This window comes from Sceloporus occidentalis, unplaced genomic scaffold (assembly GCF_023333645.1).
Source record: "Sceloporus occidentalis isolate IW3139 unplaced genomic scaffold, rSceOcc1.0.p SCAF_3, whole genome shotgun sequence".
Classification (NCBI taxonomy): Eukaryota; Metazoa; Chordata; class Lepidosauria; order Squamata; family Phrynosomatidae; genus Sceloporus; species Sceloporus occidentalis.
In genome coordinates this window covers 102,260,546-102,282,738 of record NW_028316983.1, presented here as the reverse complement: position 1 = coordinate 102,282,738, position 22,193 = coordinate 102,260,546, and the positions used below count along the sequence as shown (strand labels likewise).

General features: G+C 39.5%; 1 protein-coding gene across 2 annotated transcripts in view; it reads right to left on the bottom strand.

Annotated features, from left to right (window-relative positions):
- Positions 1 to 6,753: 6,753 nt before the first annotated feature.
- The window catches only part of DPYD (dihydropyrimidine dehydrogenase), a 594,441-nt gene continuing 579,001 nt past the window's right edge, over positions 6,754 to 22,193 (bottom strand). The window contains exons 22-24 of one of the 2 annotated variants that reach the window (XM_089515658.1): positions 15,272 to 15,412; positions 9,415 to 9,586; positions 6,754 to 9,162 (exon numbers count right to left, since the gene is read on the bottom strand). In XM_089515658.1, coding sequence (XP_089371784.1) covers positions 9,416 to 9,586; positions 15,272 to 15,412 — 312 coding nt within the window. In that variant the 3' untranslated portion in view covers positions 6,754 to 9,162; position 9,415. The other variant, XM_089515659.1, reaches the window with a different exon arrangement.

Sequence of the window (22,193 nt, the reverse complement as noted above, 5' to 3'; positions counted from 1 at the left end):
GAGGAGCTGAATCAACCAAGGCATAAATTTATAGTACGGTTTAATCCCTCCCCCATTTCCTATTCCTCAAGGATGTATCTGGCACTTTTTTTTCCAGAGCAAAAATCAGCAATACATCTCTTGGGTTCTAACAATATTTCTAAGGACGAGCTTTAAAAACACACATTCTTGGCACTTAAAAAAAGGCTCTTGTCAAATAAAAGGTGAGTTTTTGTAAGGAGGGGAGCAATGCCATGTTTATCTGGGTATGTGATTTTTAAACAAGCTCACCAACGTATTAATGGGGGGCAACATCGCAAATGAAGCCAAGTACCGGTAAGACTTTTGACAGATAATAAATTAAAGAGGAGATTTAGACTGTCTGACTGCCAAGATTTAGTGAGGAAAGAGAGCTAATTCTGCCAATTTGAAAGTTTGGCTGAGCCCAATTAGTTTTTTATCTTTCAAAAAGTTAAGAGTTAGGGAGTTCTACAAAAACATAAATCCTAGTAATTAGTACCTGATTTCCATGCATTCATCATGTTGATTTTATGTTGTTTAGATTTTTAGCTCTTCCCAAGAAAGTCTTGCTGACTGGCATCTGAGTAATGTAACCAGGCTCCTTCAATGCAATAACTGAACAGCAGAGCTTGGAGATAATTTTTACAAAGCGATTAGTTAACAGTTATCGTTCAGTTAAGTATAATTCAAATAAAAACTTACATTTTAAAAATCTGAGTGAAGCAGCACTAAGCAGTCACCACCACCATTTTGTGAAGCCACAGCCCTGTAACTGTATATGTAGCTGTTGACATAAGTAAAAATTGCAGTTACAGTATAAACTAACCAGTGCAAAAGGAGTGCTTGTTTCCCATGAAGCCACAATCATAATGTCATTTGGTTATGCCAACATTATTGGAAAAAGAACTAATTACAAGTAGCTCATTATTTGTAACATAGTACCTTCAAGCTCTGAAGAACAGCCATATGTGTTTCATGGAGTAGACCAGAGAATCATAGAATATGATTGGAAGGGACCACAAGGGCCATGTAACCAAGGGAAGCATTTGATCTTGGTAAAATATTGCTGATGTTCTCTGTGCCCTAACCACTAAGGGCTGGATTCATAGTTACAGTATGTGCAGGTGAGCTGATAAAATCAGACTTTATTCTCCCCAAGGCAACTCTTCCAGCCCCCTGAAAATGTCACACATGGGATCAGAGGGCCCTGAAGAATGGGAATGTGGTATGTGTGTATATATATATATACATTGTGGAGAGGAAACTTCAAAAGATCTAACCAAGATGTCTAGCATGTTTACTCTAAACCATTTAGGACAACATCAATATTGGTTATTTTATAGTGGTAAAACTGCCTCCAGAATGCTGAACAGTTAAATCAATCCTCTCTCTGGAAGAAGTTCCAGAAGCAGATGGAGGCATGCTTTGCTCAGTTTGGCACTACTGCCCATTTCTGATGCAATATATACCAGGGGTGATAAATATGTGGCCTAGGTGGTCCAAGGGAACTTTTGGGGCATTATCACACAAGCCCCATTCTTGCCGTGATTGCAGTGACAAAAAGTAAACAGATACATACTGATTTAGGAGCCCTCAGTTTTGCACATCCCTTCAATAGCATGACTGGTTTTTTTTCATCCATTGACAGTCTTAGCATTCTCTTCCAGACTACCCTGCCTCCCTGCCGTGTTGCCTTACCTAGCATGCCTTTAGTGGCTTTTTATTTATAGTTTTAGTATTGCAATTTAGCAATTATGGCAGTGCAATTTAGTGAAAGGTAGAAAAAGAAAAGGAAAAAAGGAGGGGGGGGGGAAGAAAAGAAAACCAGCCTGTTTAGGAATAGCAAGAAGCATGGGGGAGAGGGAGAGAGGAGGAGACTGAGACCACATGACTACTCAGTCTTGGGACTTCAGCTGGAAAAATTTGTCACACCAGAGAACAAATGCCACATCAGCATGATTGGGAGCTTATTGATGGGTATTCCCCGTCAATGGCAAGGGATGCCCTAACCAGGCTTTGGAGGCAGAGTAGGAACAATTTTGAGGCAATGTCATGTAATAAGGTGTTTTATCCAGCTTTCATTTTGATTTTAAAAGTTTGTGTGATAAAGTCCTTAGTCACATTGGTTGAAGTGTGTTTGTGTTCATTTTTTAAACACACAAACACACACTCTCTCTAAATATCTTTATTAGTCATGTATAGTTTTAACCAGGTATATCTGGTTTCATGCATATTCTTTTTCTCCAAAATAGATCACAGACCTCTGAAATGTCTGGTTTTTCTGAGCCAAGAGCTTTAATTTCTTCAGAGTCTTTGAAATGATCAGCCAACCTCCTAAGCAATTGTAACCCATCTATAACAGTATTATGCAGTGAGTATGTAGATTGATGACTTCTGTAGGTATGTATAGTGACATATATAGATTTACATCATTCACAATATTTGGCAATGTTGGCAGTTCTTGGATTATCTGCCTCCATATGTCAGATAAAGTCACAGTGATCTAATTTAGTGTAGATTCCCACCATCAACCCCTTTTTCTTTTTACGTTAAGGACTTAAGTTGTGAATTAAGAATTCTCAACATTTTGGCAAGGAGTTTCATGTGATACCGTGAACAATTATAGCACCTCAGAACAAGATAATACTCCACAGCAGGTGATCTGTTTAATGGTGCCTCTTGAGGTCCTCCAGGGAAATTGCAGGATAGAAAGAGCATTTTGATATGGCTTGGAAATATAGCCACTGTGTTTTCCCTTACCTCTGTTTTTATTGACAACACAAGAGATGGAGCTTGTTATAAAACAGTCTTGCTACAAGATCTGCAGATAAGAGTATATTGTTTGTGCAGAAGATCCTTAAAAGAGATCAAGAAATTGCACACAAAGCCTCAAAGTATGCATCTAGAATGTTCTCAAAGGAAATAGTGGGTTCTCAAGCTGAGCATTTTTCATCTGAATTAAGAACAAAATGTATCGGTAGGACCTAGGCAGACATTCCTCACTCCTTTGCAACTGAGTTGTGTTTCTTTCCATCTCTGTGTGTGGAAATGCTCCAAGTGATTATACACAGTGAATGAGAATATTGTTTGCCAACTGAATGTTAAAATGTGACTAACAAAGAGTCACACAACATGGAAACACTTTACCTTTGTTGGACATGGTATTTTTTTTTTGCATACTTTCTAAAAACTGGATGGTCTAGAAATTTTGCAGGACGATTGAAATAATAGAAAATGCATTTTAAAAAAAATAAAAATGGTTAGACATTGTCCTTGATAACATTTGGGTTTTTTTTAGACAAAAAAGCAAGCCAGGCTTTTCCTTTGGCATACCAGAGGCCACCAGATTAGCTCCAAGAAAAGTGTGGCAGTTGAATGGTTCCATAACCAAACTATATGAGTTAGTCTGAGAAATCTTAATTTTCAACCATTTCTTTGACTTGCTTGCCCATCCCATGTATATATTGCTCCTCTTTCAAACAATATGCACACCATAAGCTCAGGTTGGTGAGAACTTCTAAGTTGCCCAAATACTGCTTAGAGAAAGCCATATAACAGTCTGATTGTAATGTCAATATAATAATGTGGATCTAGTCATATAACAACAAAGGAAGATTTCCCTCTCTAGCAATATTACTTCTAGATGACATGAGGATGATGGTAATGTAGACTGCATTGTATATGTACTGCCTAGTAGAGTGCAATAATCAATATGCCGTCTATCAAAATGGTGGAGACATCGGACTTTATCGCACACAGCTTTTTAAACGTTCCGAGGTCCCAATGCTAACGGAACGGAACGGATTTTATCGCATAGCCTCGTTAGCGAGACGTTTTCACCCGGTTCTTGTTCCGTTCCGTTCGCGTCAAATGTCCCCGACGATTCTCTTCCATCCTCCCTCTCCAGTAAACGTTATGAGAACGTAAAATCCTCTGTGTGCGATATCCTAGGCATCCCAATTGCATCCCCATCCGATCCCTAGAGTTATGACGTGCCATGAGACCTCTCCTCCGGACATCTCTTCCCTTGCCAATTTCCCTTCCAAGATGTGATACCGACTTGAATTCCTCAAAATTACAGAACATCTTGTAGACATTTCTTTATATCAAAAATTCAGCAGGATTCAGTGTTTGATACCAGAAAAAGATTTGATGGAGGTAGGGTTGCCATAATTGTCCACTAAAACCTGGGACAAATTGTAGGACAAAGCTCAGCCAAAATGTAGGACACTTAAGGAAAATGTAGGACCATAAGTGTCCTATATTTTTTCCTACAGTGTGGTCTAGATTTTGTCCTACATTTTGTCCCAGTTTTTAGTGGACAATTATGGCAACTCTAGATGGAGGGACATTGTAGAATAGATATTTTAATATGGTAAAGTTCTTATTAGTAACCCCCCACCCTATTTTGATAACAATTTTTTTTCTGGAGGGTAAGTAACTATTAGAGGATGAAACATGGGAAATTAAATGCATGGAATGTGAATGTTGGTGGCAGCTATACAATTACCAGATTATTTCCTTGGACACTAAATGTAAGGTGGTTACATGTGAACTGCACAATAGTTTTAAAATTAACATGTTTAATTCTAAAGCATAATGTGATTACATGTGTTTTATTATTGTTACCTATTGGCACCTAATTAAATTGTCAAATAAAGATATTGTATTCTTTTTGAAAAACAACTGGTAGATAAATGTCCTCCTTCTTCTCCGTTCCTGCTCCATTATCAGGAAATGGGAGATGGTATGGACAAGGACCAAAACATGAGGATCCATCATTGCACAGAACACACAGGGAACGAAACTGCCCCAAGCTCCCATTGAAAAGCACGCCCGATTTTCTTTCCAAAGTACGCATGCGCAGAGACAGGGGATGGTCGGGGTGCGCTTGGGATGGGACCTGGCTGTGCAGTGATATCCGTTGTTTTCTCCGTTAGCAGTGTGCGATAGCAATCGTTCTTTTCACGTTCACATACCGCTAAGAACACTTAATGCGACAGCGTTCGTCGTCAGCCCGTTTCATGATCTGTCCGCCTTGTTAACAGGAACGGAACGGGAAAACTGTGAGTGTGATAAGGTTCATCATCTTAAATTTGTTATTCATGAAGACTTGAAAGTTATGTGTTGGGATTTTATTCCTGATGCAAATAATAATAATAATAATAACAACAACAGCAGCAAAAATGAAGGAAAAACTTTCAACAGGCAGAGCCCACAGAAAAGAAAAGAAAAATTGTGAAGTCGAAGGCTTTCATGGCTGGCTTCCATAGTTTTTTTGGGGTTTTTGGGCTATGTGGCCATGTTCTAGAAGAGTTTCTTCCTGACGTTTCGCCAGCATCTGTGGCTGGCATCTCCAGAGATGCTGGTGAAACGTCAGGAAGAAACTCTTCTAGAACATGGCCACATAGCCCGAAAAACCCACAAAAATAAAAGAAAAATCAAATATAAAACATATATTTTCATATTTTTAGGTTGCTTAAGGGACAAGGGATCCCATGGTAAAATAATGCTTGGTTTTTCATGCTCCCAGTTATTGGTGTTTTTTATATAGCTCAGACAATTTCTGTATGACAAGTCAGCATGCTGTAGTAGTAGTGTTGGATTAGGACACTGCGGGGTGAGGGTTTGAATCCCTGCTCAGCCATGGAAACCGAATGGGTGACCTTGAGCAAGATGCACTCTCTCAGCCTCAGAGAAAAGCAAGGGGAAACCCCTTCAAAACAAACTGTACCAAGAACGCCATGTGATAGCTTTGCTTTAGGGTTGCCATAAATCAGAAATGACTTGAAGGCACAATAACAACAACAAACATTCCTATGCCAGAATGCTGTATGGCAGTTACAGATGCATAACCTGCAGTGTACCTGAGACTGTTTAACATACACAATCTCTATGTAGACCCTAGTAAATTAGGGACTATGTAAGGACCATTAAATTCCCCGCATCTGTACTGAACAGCCACTGAGATTGATGAGTGTCTCACCATAACTAGGGAAGCAACTAGTTGTTGTTCCCACTCCTCTTACGCAAGTGTTCTCCCGCATGAGGGGGAATTGTGATGGGGTCCTTCTTCTCTTGTTGCACTAGATTTCTCATGAGAGAGGGCAGAAATAGCAGTCAGCTACTTCCTGAGCAAGAGGGGAAGAGATCCCTGTCAATTGCATTGATTGCTTTCTGATAAGTGGGGATTTGGGGGTGAGCTGTAATTCACTGCATAGCACCATAACTATGGCGCTTACACATATGTAAATCCCACATAGGATTCCAGCCAACTATATTTGGTAGGAAGAGGCCAAGCTAAAAATGATCCCAATCAGTCTTGATTCTCCCTGCACATGTAAACAAGTCCTGAATTAGGCTGTAAGTGCACAATAGTTTTTCAAAACTGAAGGTGCTATAATCTCGTTCCTTAGAGAAACACATTCATATTTCTCTATTCTCTGCATTAAATAAGTTTTTCAAGTTCTCGTAGAGCTGCAACACCCTTCCTGCCCCACAAAACCTGCTTAACTCAGGGGCAAAGAACTCCATATGTAGTTTTACTTATTTTGTTGGCCTTCAGCCTCTGAGGTAAACATAAATTCTCCAAGGTAGAATGATTGGATTGAATGGGAATGTTTTAGAGAAAGTGACCAGAAGCAGTGACTTCATTTTGGAGACTCTGGAATGCCACTAAATAGCAAATGCAAATCACCATGTCATGCTTAAAAATGCAGTGTAGAGGAACACATATAAAACCAGGCTGCACAATGCTCCTTAATTCTGATTTATTTATGACTATATAAAAGTACAGAAATTTGAACACAAACATTATTTAATATGAATAATCAAAATTCAGTGTCTTCACTTGATGGCAGAGAGTAAAGAAATGAATTAATTTTAAATAATCAATGTTGTTGATTATTTTAAACATTTACTCCTTTTTGGTAGTTTTTCCATTACAAAGAAGCTAGCAAAGTATCAGTACACAAAAATTCCCAACTGAGAATGAGAAATAAGATGATGCTAACATGCTGTTCCAGAATAGGGGGAAACCCATGCTTCTCTTCTATTGTAGCAAACACACTACCTATTTAAAAATCTGAGGAAAAAAACCAAACAGCTGTTAGCACAATATTGCTGTAAGTTTCAAAGGCATGTGTGCTATTTTTGAGTTATAAATAGTCAAAAATAGAACACACCTTTTCCAACATACGGCAATAGTATGTTGACAATTTTTACTTCAGACTTTAATATCTTAATTGGTTGTGTGTGTGTGTTTGGAGGAAAATAGGTAGCTAAAATAATTTTTCACATAATTAAAACATTATTTAGTCTCTGTTAGGCACTGATACATCTCTTGTTAATTACAGTATTTCAAAAAGACTGCATATTTTATTATATTTATTACCATTATATTTATTATATAGAGAGATATTGCTACAGTACTGTGAGATCAGTATATAAGTGAAACTAAAACTATTTAACTTGCACTTGGACAATGGGACATCTCCTTGTTTCTTTCTCATTTCCCATCTGCTGTGGAACATTCAGAGCAGATTTGGAATACACAAGGGAAGGTAGAATCTATTCTGCCAGAGCTTTCCATTTTACTGGCAGATGACCAGCATAGGATATAACTCATAATGATTACTTTTGCTAACTGTGTGCTGAACCTTTTCACTCCCAAGCATCCATATGTGTGGAATTAATTTCCACATGCTATTACTAAGACCTGCCCTCCTGCTGTGGATTCCATCTGAGTATGCTACTATTGGATATGAGTAACACACTTCCTCATTCCCCATAATGTGAAGGAGTCCTGTATGTTTTACATTCATCAGGTTGCCTGTTCCTGTCTAGGTCCCAGTGCACAGCATGTTCATTATCTTTTTAGAGATAAGATGTGTGCTGGGTCCCTGGAAAGGAGTGAGCTTCAGAGGGAAAAGTGGGAAGGGGTTCATCTCATTAAGAGTGGCTGGTACATTTGGCACAAAGACTGTATGCTCTGTGGGAAGAAGAGGACAGCTCAGCAGAAGCCTGTGGGTTCTTGCTCCATATATGATTGTACACATCCATCAAGTCTGAATCCATGGACTTCCACATTTCCCCATCTCCACATCTACTGAAACCCTCTCCCTGTGGTTTTATTTTAATAGTCAAATCTTTGAGTGTCATACACCTTGCTTGCTTGCATGCACACATTTCTCCTTTAAGGCGTATTTGTGCTATTTGTAAGCTGCACATCTGAAATATCTGCATTTTTCGGTCCACATTTTTTATGTGCCCATTGTATTGGATGCATCCAGAGCCCTTCAGCAATGTGAGCCTACCAGAACATACATGGCTTCTGGGCCATGTCATTCCTGAGCAATAGGAGACTGGGGGAAGTTCACATAAAAAGTGAATTGTATGGATTCCTCACACATTCCTACTACCATGCATAGTGAGTCTGGGCATGAGGTGGGCACCTTTATGGCAATAGATGGTACAGTTCTGTGGAGACAGGAAATGTTGAACTTCTTTGCTTTGCACAGGATGGTACTAGTATGACCATAATTTAAGTTTGCTTGGCACTGTGTGTGTTGAAAAGAACCTATGTAAAAGTTAAAACCTGTCTGCTCAGACCTCAAAAATAAAATAATCTTCCAAACAACACATTAATGCAGCAGAAGTTTGCATAAATCAGATTCCTGAACTAATGCTTGTGTTTGAAAGAATGTGGCTCTCAAGGTTCATTAACAAAAACAAAGAAATCATGCTACCAGCTGAAAAACATCAAATGGCAAAGAGTGCAGTGTATTTACAAATTCAGTTTTTAGTGTCTAGTCAGAGGGAGAATTTAGAGAGAATTAAGGTAATAGATTGCCATATGCTGTAGCCATTGAAACTGATGAATAGTTCAGAGATACACATTTAAACCTCTTTTTATATCTTTCTGGAATTAAAAAAAACATACATACACAATCCACATTGTATTGTTTGTATGTTATGCAGTTAATTACATCTTACACAAAACAGTTTTAAGGGAAAATGAAATGTGTAATTACTAAGTGTTTCCCTGGCAACAAAGTTTGTCTGCATGTCAAGGTTTTCGCTGGTTAGAAATAAACTCCTCTAATTTTATGTGTGTGTTGTGCGAGAGAGAGAATCATTAAAATAATCAGAACATATCAAGATCTGCAAAAGAAAAAAGAGAGAAAGTTAAGCTTCTCAGAAAAGACAAGGACAGGTAGCACTCAATAAAACAACTCCTGCTTATCTAAAGACTTTTAAAAAAGACTGGAAGATACAGCCAACCTTATAATGGTTGCCATCATTAAGTTCTTTTCTCCCTCCTGTTAACATAGTTGGAGTTGCTGGTACTAATTAGAAAGCAAATCAATAGAATCAAGCAAATGTAAGGTTCACTTTAACTGCTGGTCTGATCACCTCAGCACACTGGGTTCACAGCTAAGGGCAGTCCTCTCTTTGGTTCATAAGGTGTTGTCCTGGAAACCATTCGGATGCAGTCAATAATAGGGCAGACACTGAGACACAGAGTGCAGCCGGTACAACTGTCGGTAACGGTGGGCAGGTGGGTTTCTGGATCAAACTGTATAGCCTGCAAGCAGAAATAAACAGCACTGATGTCACTCACAGAAAAGGTCAACAACAGCCCCATTTTTAGCATCTGTAGTTGAGGTGCTTGGAGACATCTTTGTTTGGAACGGCACTGCAGCTTTTGTTATCAGTTTCAATGGCAAGGAAAATGCAGTTTGAAAAATTAGAAATGCAGATGCAAATCTTCTCTTGGTAATCTCTCTCTCTCTCCAATATACACACAGAGACACAAAAGTACTCCCCCCCTCCCACAGTGTAGTTAAAAACAGAACCAAACCTCAGGACAAGGTGTGTGTAGGTGTGTGATATTTAACTTCTATAAAGATATATGGCTTTTCCTTTGACAAAGTCATTTTTTCATATGATGAGTATCTACTGGCACTGTTGTTGCAGAGAAGCTAAACAGCTTAATTCTAAATTAATTCAGTAAAATAAATTAATAATAATAATTTATATCCTGCTTTTCCTCCAAAAGTGGAAGTCAGAACAGCTTACAATGTGATAGCACAGTACAATTAAAATATACAAAAGTGACTATTAAAATAGAATTAAATACTTGATAAAAATAAAATACAATTAAAAAAGGAAAATGCATTTAATTTCCACCAATGTTTATAATATTAGTACTAGTACTACTACCACTGGTGCTATTTAGTTGCTCAGTGCACAAAGCCATCTAAATGGCCATTTCATAGATTCTGGGTGCTACGAAAAGTACATATACTCAACTGGGGGGCTATTCCCACTTGCATTTAAATCACTTTGTGCTTCACATTGACACTGGGTCTCTGAATCAATTCAGGCCGATGCATAATTCCCACTATGGAAGTGTATTATTTCATTATTCCATGAATTTGTGTCTTTTTTTAATACAATTATCGTTCCCACTTGATTTGCGCTGCTGTCAGTAAAACACCATCATCAGTTGGGAGAAGGTGGTTTCTGTGGCGCTCATGGTGCTCTGAGAGGGCAGCAAGAGCAGGTCCAGCAGTGACAGAGGTCCTCTTCTTCCTCCTCTGCCTTCATTTCTGCTGCTGCCGCCGCCGCTCAACCACTCTCAACAAGAGGAAGAGCGAGGCATATCCAGAGAAGGCGGAGCCTTGTTTTCCTTAGTGGTGAGGACATCAGGTCACCCTGGTTACAGGATTGAACCCAACTTAAAAAGTTTGGGGCTCTATCCCCTCCACACACTTGTCAGAGTTCTCCCTCACTCTCACAACCGTCAAACCAAACACAGTCAGTTCTGAAACCGTTTCAAGTGTGAACAAGGGACATATAATCCGATCAGAAAATCGCTTTAAATTGTAGTGGGACTGGGCCCAGTGAGTTGCAGCTAGTCTTGTCTCCCGTGTTCCTTTTCTTTTCTAACATACATCTTTTTTAAAAGGCTGGGGAAAATCTTAAATGTATGTGTGAAGGTATGTGTCCAAACGGATCTAGCCATGTCATGCCATGCCATGTTTCATCAGTTATCTTCTGCAAACCCCAAAGACAAGAGTCCTCTAAGAGTGCACTCTGAAGCAGAATCCGGAAAAGTTACTTTTTGGACTATAATACTCTATCAATTTTTGACTCCAGTCCCCAGACTCCTGGAGCCAGTATCACTGTGGGCAGCAGCAACCATGACAGAAGAGTCATGGGAAAGTGCAGACTGGGGCTACATGCAATCCCAATCCCTTACTTTGTGGGTCTCCCAACACACCCTCAGAGTTTCCTTCCCCAGTCTAAAACAAAACCAGGCAATTTTTTAAAAAGCCAAACTGCCCTCCCAAACACACCAAAATGTGGCAGTTGTGAATGATTTTCCTTCTAAGACGGTAAACTGTCCCCTCTCCCTACCACTGCCGGCGGCTAAAAATAAAGCTAGTGCAAACTGGAAGTTACTTGTGGGTTTAGTTTAACTTAATTTTTTTGGCATCAGTGTAGTCTACTCAAAGGAAAGGCATAAACACAAAAATTGAACCTGGCCCCTTGCACAGTTGGCCTCTCCAAAGATCCATAAAACAGATTCAAGAGGATTTAGGTTATGGCCCATAGACTGAGCAACTCCTGTCCACCAGGGAACCTATCCCTTCCATGTCTCCCAAGCTGGCTTCCTCATATGAGACTGCTGCCATATTGCAGAATTAAGTTGGCTCTCCAATGCAGGTTGGACACCACTCTAATTGTCACGACTCCATCCTATGGGATCCTAGGATTTGTATTTCTTGTGGCACCAGAGCTCTCTGACAAAGACAGCTAAATATCTCACAAAACTAAAACCCCCAGAATTCCATAGCGTTGAGCCATGGCAGTTAAAGAGGTGTCAAACTTCCCTAATTCGGCAGTGTAGATGCAGCCCAAGTCATTAAGAGTACAGGATTGGTCAGAGTGTGTGATGTTTAAGTAGATATTAGTAAGTGTTGTGTAGTAGTTTGAATGTTGGACTAGGACTGGGAGACCCAGGACCTGAGTTCCTACTTGGCCATGGAAACCAACTGGGTGACCTTGGGCAAGTCACTCTCGCTTAGTCAAAGAAGAAAGCAAACCTCCTCTGAATAAAATCTTACTATGAAAGTTGTGATGACTTTGGGAAGGGGGGCTTGAAGTCATATAACAACAAACAACAACATCAGCAACTATTGTGCTCTGCTTAGAAATTAACCAACCACCACTCTATGCTATCTCATCTGTGCACAAACATGTTTTATTTTCAATGTCTTCCATTATTTTGGCTCCCTGAAATATATTTAGATAGCAGTTCTCACTGCATTCATATTTTTGTTTGTTTCATTTCAGAGTAACTGCTTTTAGTATGAATAAGAGTACTATTCCCCTGTTAAAAATAAAATACCACCGGAACATGATTACTGTTCCAAGCAAACTAAATTATTTTGCACTGTCACTATAAGATATTATAGTACATTTTTATTAGACAATGATGGCATTTGATAACTGTGCTCTGCAAGACAAACTCGGTGCCGGTGCTTCTCTTATCTTCTGTTTCCATAGTTTTTCAGTATGCAATGCTTGCTTTTTAACTTCCTGTTTACTTGCATTAACCCTTTTCCCAGAAAATATCTCTGTGGACATAGACAGGCTGTTCTGCTTCAGGCCCTGATTTTGCAGTAACCTCCTGATATCTAAAAAATAAATGATACAAACAGTTTGGTTGCTGCGTGTAGGCACTGCACAGATCATGGGCTTTGCCAACTAACCTTAAGCAGACATAAAATTAGATCTGACCTGTGGAGCTAAGGGAAAAGTGATGCCCCAGCAAGACTTCAAGTTGGTTACTAAAGTGGTACTGACTGAAACTGGTAAACACTGGAAAAGATGCACCATGAAAAATGAAAAAGATCCCTGTTTCCTGAAGGAGATGGGGACCCAAAGACTCTTTCAGTGGAGAGACAGAGGAATCCAGAGATTATCTCATCCTAAAGTAAAGCACATTAAGAGACAGAAACAGTGTTTTCCATCACTGAGGGTGCATCTACACTGTAGAAATAATGCAAATAAACACCACTTTAACCACTATGGTTCCATCCTAGTCAGAAGGAGGTCTCACTGAGTTGGACTTGCTCTGAGAAAGGTATGTATAAGTTTGCAACCTTAATTGTTTTGACAGTTAGTCCTGCTTCTGGATAGAGAGCCTTTCATTATTTAAGAAAGCGCCTAGATGGGTGGAATATTTGCAAGAACTTCATTAGTCTTTTGTCTCCGCTCTGTCAGTGGATCTAGACTTGAATCAATGGGGATACCATAAGTATGATGATCAGTATATAATCTTGAGTGTACAGATTTGAGGATGAGGTCAGTTATAGACAACCCATTTGGTGAGCCTTGGTTATTTATTTATTTATTAAAAACCCATCATGATATAGGCTTTAAAACAGGATATGAAGTTTGCTGCTTCTTTGTTGCACTTCCACTAGCTGGCAAACACATTTTTATTCAAATATACCTCTGGGATATAAGCTGGTGTTCTGTTGAAGGAACCCTAACTGGTTAGGTGCTGGCTATGTCTTTTGTGGGTGTTTTTGTATGTGTTTAATTTAGTAATATTTAAAATAGGCCAGGATCCTGTATGGGGAGACAGAGCCTAAAGTTTCATGCAGTTATAATGGACACTATTGAGCTTGGAGGAATGACATTTCAGTCAAGTTGTGGGGGTGGGGGTTAGGCCAGAAGAGGTTACTTAGGAGATGTACATACAGCCCTGAAGGGGTGGCATGGAGCTGCCCCTTCTTTAGCTGGATCGGGGCTGCAGCAATCTCACGCCGTGGCCCTGTTTTGACCTTTCCAGGGCATGAAATGGAGCTGCAGAAAGCAACTCCTTTTTGCACCCTTGAAAGGGTGCCACAGTCGCGTTGCCGCAGCTTGGTAGTGCTCTTTTGGTGCTGTGTCATATGGGTGCAGTGCTGGAGGAGCGCCATGATGCTGCACACCATGTGGAGCACCACGCGGCATCAGGGTGCCGGAGTCGTGTGTGCATTATGTGGATGTGATGTCCTGACTACGCCCCCAGGATGAGCTTTCAGGCCAGGCTGTTCAGGGCCTTAATTAACTAGGTATATCAATGCTTAATTTAGTAGCTGATACAGAGTACTGGCCTATTTTTTAAAAAATGTTTTATTACTTCCAAGAAAATTGTAAAAGTAGCCTGTTTACATTTTTGTAAAACCTGAAATTCTGCTTTTTGTACAAACCAACTCTACCTGTAGAACAATCCCATTACAATAATCCCATTATCCCATTTATCATAGATTTTTTTTCCCTTTAGTCTTTTGTAATTAGAAAATTTTCCTAATAATGAATGATATAACTATGTTACATGTGCTTAGCATGGTGCTAAGAGTTCTGCAGGTGGAACTCCACTATAGCTCCTGTCACCAACCTGCAATTCTCTTTGGCACTGGGACAGTTCCTTCTCATGTCCAATCCATGACTGTTGCAGATCCATTTTGTTATTTTTGAGAAATTAAAAAGCAATACTTTTGGCTGTTTTACAATTCAGGGTGGATCTTGGGCGTGATCTGGTAATTAATTTATTTTCTAAAGCCTTACTAATCTTTACATTTTTTGTCTTACACCATATGTTTGGAATGTGGTACCAATGAAATACTTTTATTAAGTCATTCTGCAATCAATCATAAACTTTATTTCTAACTTGGTCTTGAAAAGGGCACAGAATAGCTGATTGATACCATATTTTTAAAAGTAGTGAGTAGAAGTTAAGGGTTCCTTACTGTGATATAGAGCTTAAGCTTATTACTTGATCAGCTAAATGCACTGGAGTATTAGTTAATTTAAGTAGATTAAAAGGTAGATATCATGGCATTGTAAAAGAATGCTTTTTCTCCAACATGATCTTGTCTTTAGCAGTTTTCTGCAGCATGTTATATTGGGAGAAACATGGCAGTTCAGCAATAGATGTGGTGCAGTAGGAAAAACAGGACAGGAAGGATGCTTGGTGTATTGTTCTGTGAATCCTAAGTCTCTAAGAAACCTGCTTTATTGACAAGCTCCACGAATGGATCAGACATGGTTCATGCAGTCTATACCTGGGAGTGTGCCAGTGTTAATTTCCAGTATCTTGTAAATCTCCTTTTCCCACACGCCCGTCAACAGAGAGTGGATTCCTTCTGCCTCAGCAGCAAAAAGATAACTCACAGTGTCTCTTTGCTAATTACAGCTGTGCTCTTACCTGGTAGCCAGAATCATTACAGGTCATGTAGCATTTGCCACAGTTGATACACATTTCCTCATCAATCAGAGCCACAACTTGTTCCGTATTACTGAGTTCTCCATATGTTCCAATATACCGCAGTGCTTTTCCAATTATATCCTAGGGGGAAGGGAGAAAGGGATGGTGGGAAAGAAGCATTATTGAAACACTTCAGAGATACCCAAGGTTGTTTTATGGCTGAAGAGGAGCTACTTGACAGCATGTTTCCGTGGGATGTTGTTTTGCAGACACTATGGCAATGCTGGGAATGATGGGAAGAGCCAGAATCACTTCATAACTGCTGCTGGATAACAGGTATTGATGTCTATGCAATTTAAAACCATGGAAAGGCACAACATATCCCACTCCCCACAAGAGCTCTGCATTTTAGATCTGTGTGCATCCAATCTCCATTTTAATCTGCATGAATCATTTAATTAAATTATCCTCAGTGACCATTGTTTAGCGCAACAGGAAGGAAAATGAGGACACAAAGAGAAGTGACATGACACACACAGCCTGACTAGTCATGGCCACTGTTCATTAGCACACCTCTGAGAACTCATTATGAGAGAAGGAGAAGGGGCCATTAATGACACAAAACAAAGAACGTCACCATTGTAAAGGACACATAATGGGCTCAGTTACCCAAGTACCTATTATTACCATCAATGCTTGTTTTGAAATCTCTTGTCCCAATTGCAGAAATCATGTTTCAAGATGAAACATATGCATTTTGCCTAAGGTAAGAGAGAGCTACCTGAGCTGCTATCACCCTTGTATTTCCAGAGATCAAGACCCACCATTTTAGTTTCACCAGGACTTGCTAGGTGTAACAGAATACCTACATAACTACATAACTAGTGACTCATCAAATTTACATCATCTCAGAACTGAGTTTATCTGGAGAAGTCATTGTTCAAAGCACCTACCCAAAGGTTTGGATCTTCATGACATTTTCCTTCACCTTCCCTTTTTCTCACAACCTAGCCTGACGAAGAATTTTAGAACATTTGAAAGTTTGCAAACAATTCCAGAATTGTACTTGGTCTTTCCTCTCTGTGAAGTCGGGATCATGTTTCAAAAATGTAACTGTGGCTTGACCTATACAGTAGTTAGGAAAACCTCTTTTGGAAGAAAGAGATTTAAAACCACAAGATAATAGTCCTTAACAAGAGTACAGTGTTATTACAGAGATGTATTAAACAGAAGAGCAACTTGAGGACTGGCCCAAGTGGAGTGAGAGCTGCTTTATTTTTTGCTGTTATTTAGATGCAAAAGACTCATTTGGGAGAGGTTTCACAGCTATCACTGTAAAGAATAGTCACTAATTTTGTTCTCCTTGATAAGGAAGGATACGTTCAAATAGGAAACATTCCACTGGAAAAAATAATATCAAGCTGTAAGATTTTTTTCCATGCAGAAGAGCTTTTTTCCTCTCCTAGCAGGAGCAATAGCAAAAAGCCTTGAGGGTTTTTGTGTGTGTGTATGATATAATAGTTGTATTTCACAAAAAGATGCCATTGTTTTTGCAATCTGCCCAACACACATTATAATTCCTGAGTTGTAAAAAGTCATTCAAAATTTGCAAAAAGCTTCAGTAATCTAACCAAGCAGGAAGAAATCTTTTGAAATAATGTTGTTAATATCCAGAAGGATAGAACAAGCAACAGATTAATGTCCATAGCCATAACTCACTTGTACAGCACATGTTTTTCATGCAGAAAGACCTGGTTCAGTGTATCTGGTATCACCAAATAACTTTGGGGGGGGGGGGACTCTCTAGTCTGAGACTCAAAGAGCTACTGCTAGTTAGTGTAGACAATACTGAACTAGATGGTCCAATGGACCAGTGTCCTGCTTTCTGAGGAGAGTTCTTTTCTTCCAATTCTGATTGATAGTCCTAAAATAGGCTCTTTCTTGGGAATAACAGTCCTTAAAAGCAGAGGCAAGAGAGCTGGGGGGCTCATTTCAGGTATTTTACCTCTATGTTCCACATCATCAAGCAGGATTTGGAGAGGTAGGATAGCATAGAATTCTTTCTAGCTGAGAGACAAAGCAATGTAATTCTGTTGCTCTTCTATAGAAATAATATAACCACTCAGCACTTCTTTTGCACTGGGAGAGTGCTGCATCGTTAGCCTTATCCAGATATTCAAAATAGGTGTTTCAACAAATACATGAGCAGAGTGAAGTAGCTACTCCTATCCCTTTGTTTTCTTCCTTTCATTTGGACAGCAATAGTCTGAAAAGGACAGATGCCTTTCACTGGCTACCAATTTTGTACCTTCCAACATGGGGCATGAGTGTCCAATCAAAATCAGAGTGTGATCAAGATGGCAAAAGGTATTAATGAGGAAGAACACACATGCTAACTGCCACAGTTTGCTTTTGCCTGAGTCTGCTGGGAAGGGCAAGATTACACTCCCTCCTCTCCTTTTGAGTCCACTGCGTACAAACTCAGCCCTTCCCAGAATAGAACCTGGCCATGTAACGCTCCCCCAACAGACATATATAAGCGAAGACTCTGCCCACCATTATTTTATTATTGTATTATTGTTTTTAGATTTTATCGTTTGTAATTTTAATGGAATGAATTGTTTAATCCTTTTTTAAGGGGGGGATTGTATATATTGTATTTTTTTTAAATGTTGTATGCCACTTTGATTGTGGTAACAAAAAGCGGGATATAAATTAAAGTTTTTTATATTATTATTATTATTATTATTATTATTGTTGTTGTTGTAAACTATTTTTGTACTTTGAATTCTGTTTGTAGCCTGTGACCAAACCAGAATGCGGGAGGTGGTGGGAAAGAAATAGGGACATTTTCAAAGGAACTGGAAAAGTGGGACAACAGAGAATTAATTGGGATTCTCCCCGCCAAATCAGAATACTTGGAGGGTTTGTATGGACATTTTGTAGGCTACTCTCCACACTGTTTTCCCCAGATTTATTTTTATTTGGGCAGAAATAAAACATCTATTTGACTATAAAACTAAGATAGTTGTTCTACTTAAGAGATTTCACTAACTCGAATTTGAGCTCTAGAGATGCTTCAGATCATAGGTTGATGAAGAAATGTACAGAATGCATTTAATCTCTTGGTGCTTGCCTTGAACATATTGGACCTCACACACCGAGAAATTTTGAAACACTGGCACTTTTGCATTACTATGTAAGGACTCTAAATGAAGCTATTGAAACTGACATTTCACAAAAGACCAAAGGTTGAGGATTCCAGGGAAAGCCATACTAGAAAGATAAGGTTGCACTGACTTGAATATTAAAGTTGGCCAACAGAGAGAGTGAGAGAAAGAAAGAAAGAAATGAAGCTTGCAAGGCACCATTATATTTTACCCATGTTTTAAAAGTCACATAAAGCTTGAAATATTAGCCAGATATTAGGCAAGCTTAAATCTCATGGTAGTCAATGGGACTTAAAATGTACTTAAATCTTTGTTGAGTTTATTAGGGTGTAGGAGCACTTAAGATCCTTTCTAGTTGTTAGAAATAGTTTATAGTTGTAATTAGGTTCTTTTTTTAATGAATGATGAAATGAGTTGGCAGTTTTTATGATACTGGTTATTTGGAAGGATGGAAGGATGCCTGCTGCTTTATTTGACTGTGTTATTTGGTATGCTTTATGATTTTTTTATTGGAGCTCTATTGTTTCTTACTACTTATCTGAAATGAGCATGCAGAATATACATTATGTCAGTCAGCCAACCATGATTAAGACATGACTGGACTAAGGACCTATGGCCAAATAAGTCCTTCATATAATCATTTTGTAGTAACTGATCAAGCCAATTGTGGGAGATGTTGGGACAAAAATGTTTTGTTGTTCTTTGTGTCTGTCTTTGAGTTGTTTCTTACTTACGACAACCCTAAGGCAAATGTATTATGGGGTTTTCTTGGCAAGATTTGTTCAGATAAAGTTTCCATGGCTGAGATGGAATTCGAACCCTGGTCTCCAGAGTCATAATCTAACACTTAAGCCACTGCATCACACTGCCTCTCTACAAAAGAAGCTACTGTCCACTTTAAAAAGAAAAAAGAATGAATTAGAATTTGATTCAGATCATTTTCTGCTGAGAACTTTCCAAAACCTGTGAGTTTCTTTATAAATCAATGGGAAACAATTGAGTTTTTGTTCAAAATGAATGTGAAATTGAAAGATTTGCTCATCTAGGCAGAATGAACAAAGAATTTAGCTTTTGAAATTCTGTCTTTAGATCTCTGTGTGTTCAGATGTGATGATGAGCTAAGGCTGCCTCACAGCAGTCTAATCATGCTGAAGATCCTTTCTATAGCTGGAATATCTTTGCCTCTTGAATTTGCTCAGTTCAGATGACTGAAAATTTCATTCAGTTCATTTTTGATAAGGATTTGATAAGGATCCTTAAATTTCTTTGATAAAGATTTGATAAGAAGTTTTAATAAGGACTCGATAAGCATTCTCATATTTCTCTACAGATTTGCCAGATAGATCTTGAGATTTTTTTTAAAAAAAAGGAAAGTAGGAGAAAACAATGCTGAGTAATGACTCCATCCCTAATCCTCACTCACCCTGGTTATACCTGGACTTTATGTGCACAAACCAAAAGGCCCATTTCCCTCTCCCCATTTTGCCATTGCCCAGGTGACCAGCCATCCCCCCCCCCCCTTTCCAGAACATGTGCTACATTTCAACCTTCTTTCTAGGAGGAATTTCAAGATGTCAAAATTACCAGCTTGGTAGATGAAGGGAATGCTGTGGATATAGTATATCTTGATTTCAGTAAGGCCTTTGACAAGGTTTCCCATGACATTCTTGCAAACAAGCTTGTAAAATGTGGGCTAGACAAAGGAACTGTTAAATGGATCTGTAATTGGTTGACCGGCCGAACCCAAAGGGTGCTCAACAATGGCTCCTTTTCATCCTGGAGAGAAGTGACCAGTGGGGTCCCACAGGGCTCTGTCCTGGGCCCAGTGCTATTCAGCATCTTTATCAATGACTTGAATGACAGAATTGGGGGCATACTTATCCAATTTGCAGATGACACCAAATTAGGGGGAATAGCTAATACCCCAGAGGACAGGATCAAGATTCAAAATGACCTGAATAGACTAGAAAGCTGGGCCAAAGCTAACAAAATGAAATTCAACACAGAGAAATGTAAGGTATTGCACTTAGGGCGGAAAAATAAAATGCACAGATATAGGATGGGTGACACCTGGCTGAATGAAACTACGTGTGAAAGGGATCTAGGAGTCCAAGTAGACCACAAGTTGAACATGAGTGAACAGTGTGATGCGGCAGCTAAAAAAGCCAATGCTATTTTAGGCTGCATCAATAGAAGTATAGTGTCTAGATCAAGAGAAGTAATAGTGCCACTGTATTCTGCTTTGGTCAGGCCCCACCTAGAATATTGTGTCCAGTTCTGGGCGCCACAATTCAGAAAGGACATTGAGAAACTGGAGCGTGTCCAAAGGAGGGCGACAAAAATGGTGAAGGGTCTGGAGACCATGCCCTATGAGGAACGACTTAGGGAGCTGGGGATGTTTAGCCTGGAGAAAAGAAGGTTAAGAGGTGATATGATAGCCCTGTTTAAATATTTGAAAGGATGTCATATTGAGGAGGGAGCAAGCTTGTTTTTCTGCTGCTCCAGAGAACAGGACCCGGAACAATGGATGCAAGCTACAGGAAAAGAGATTCCACCTGAACATTAGGAGGAACTTCCTGACAGTAAGGGCTGTTCGACAGTGGAATGCACTTCCTCGGAAGGTGATAGAGTCTCCTTCCTTGGAGGTCTTTAAACAGAGGCTGGATGGCCATCTGTCAGGGATGCTTTGATTTGGATTTCCTGCATGGCAGGGGGTTGGACTGGATGGCCCTAGTGGTCTCTTCCAACTCTACGATTCTATGATTCTATGATTCTATGTCTTGCATTCTGAGCATGACTAAGATTCATGAGTTTACATTTGTATTAGTGTTTGTTAGCTTTTATTTTGTAATGTCCATTTTTCAGTGTCTTGTTTCCTTTGGGGTGATGACATCGGGTCACCCTGGCCATCATTCTGCTCAGATGGCACACAGCCCAAGCATCCAATTCTGGTAAAAACTGTCAGGATGGCACATTCAGCACTAGAACTGGGATACAACACCCTTAATATATATATATATATATTTAAATTCTTCTTACTTGGAATCTTCTGGGAAGATCCAGAGCACTCATTTTCTGTTCTGGAGTGAGTGGCTGTCTGCACGGATATTCTACTGAACTGCCCAGTTCAATCACTGCTGTCACCAGTCGTTTGTCAGAACAAGGTGCCCAGCCATGTGATCATCACTGGACGCCTCATTCTGACCTCAGATGTGACCAACCCATGGCAGCAAGGGATCTGCTGGCTGGCTCAGGGGGATGCCCATGCACACATTTGCACTGGTGCAGAAATGGAGGGCCAGGAAATGAGGGAAAGTTGGGGAAGCTCTAAGATACTCTAGGTTGTCCTTGGAATATCTTGACCACAGCAGATGAGGTCCTAGTTTAGTGTTTCACCTCCATGTCCTTCTGCTTTTTACACTACACAATTATAGCATTATCATTCTATTTTAAGTGATCCTATGGCATCTTGGGATTTACAGTTCAGGGAGGGATACATAGAATTCTCATCCAGAGAGTACCAATGCCTTTTCAAATGACAAATCCCAGGATCCTTTAAGATGCATCCATGGGAGTTAAAATGAAATCATATTGACAGGATGCTTAGTTCACAAGTAACTTTTTGTGAAATGTAAAGTTGAAGAATTATTTGTATAAAGGGTAGCTATGTAGAGTCAGTAAAACCAGGAGGTAAAGAAGATACTTAGCAGGTGCAGTGGTTTCCTGCCTCTGAATCCACTTGATAGCCATTC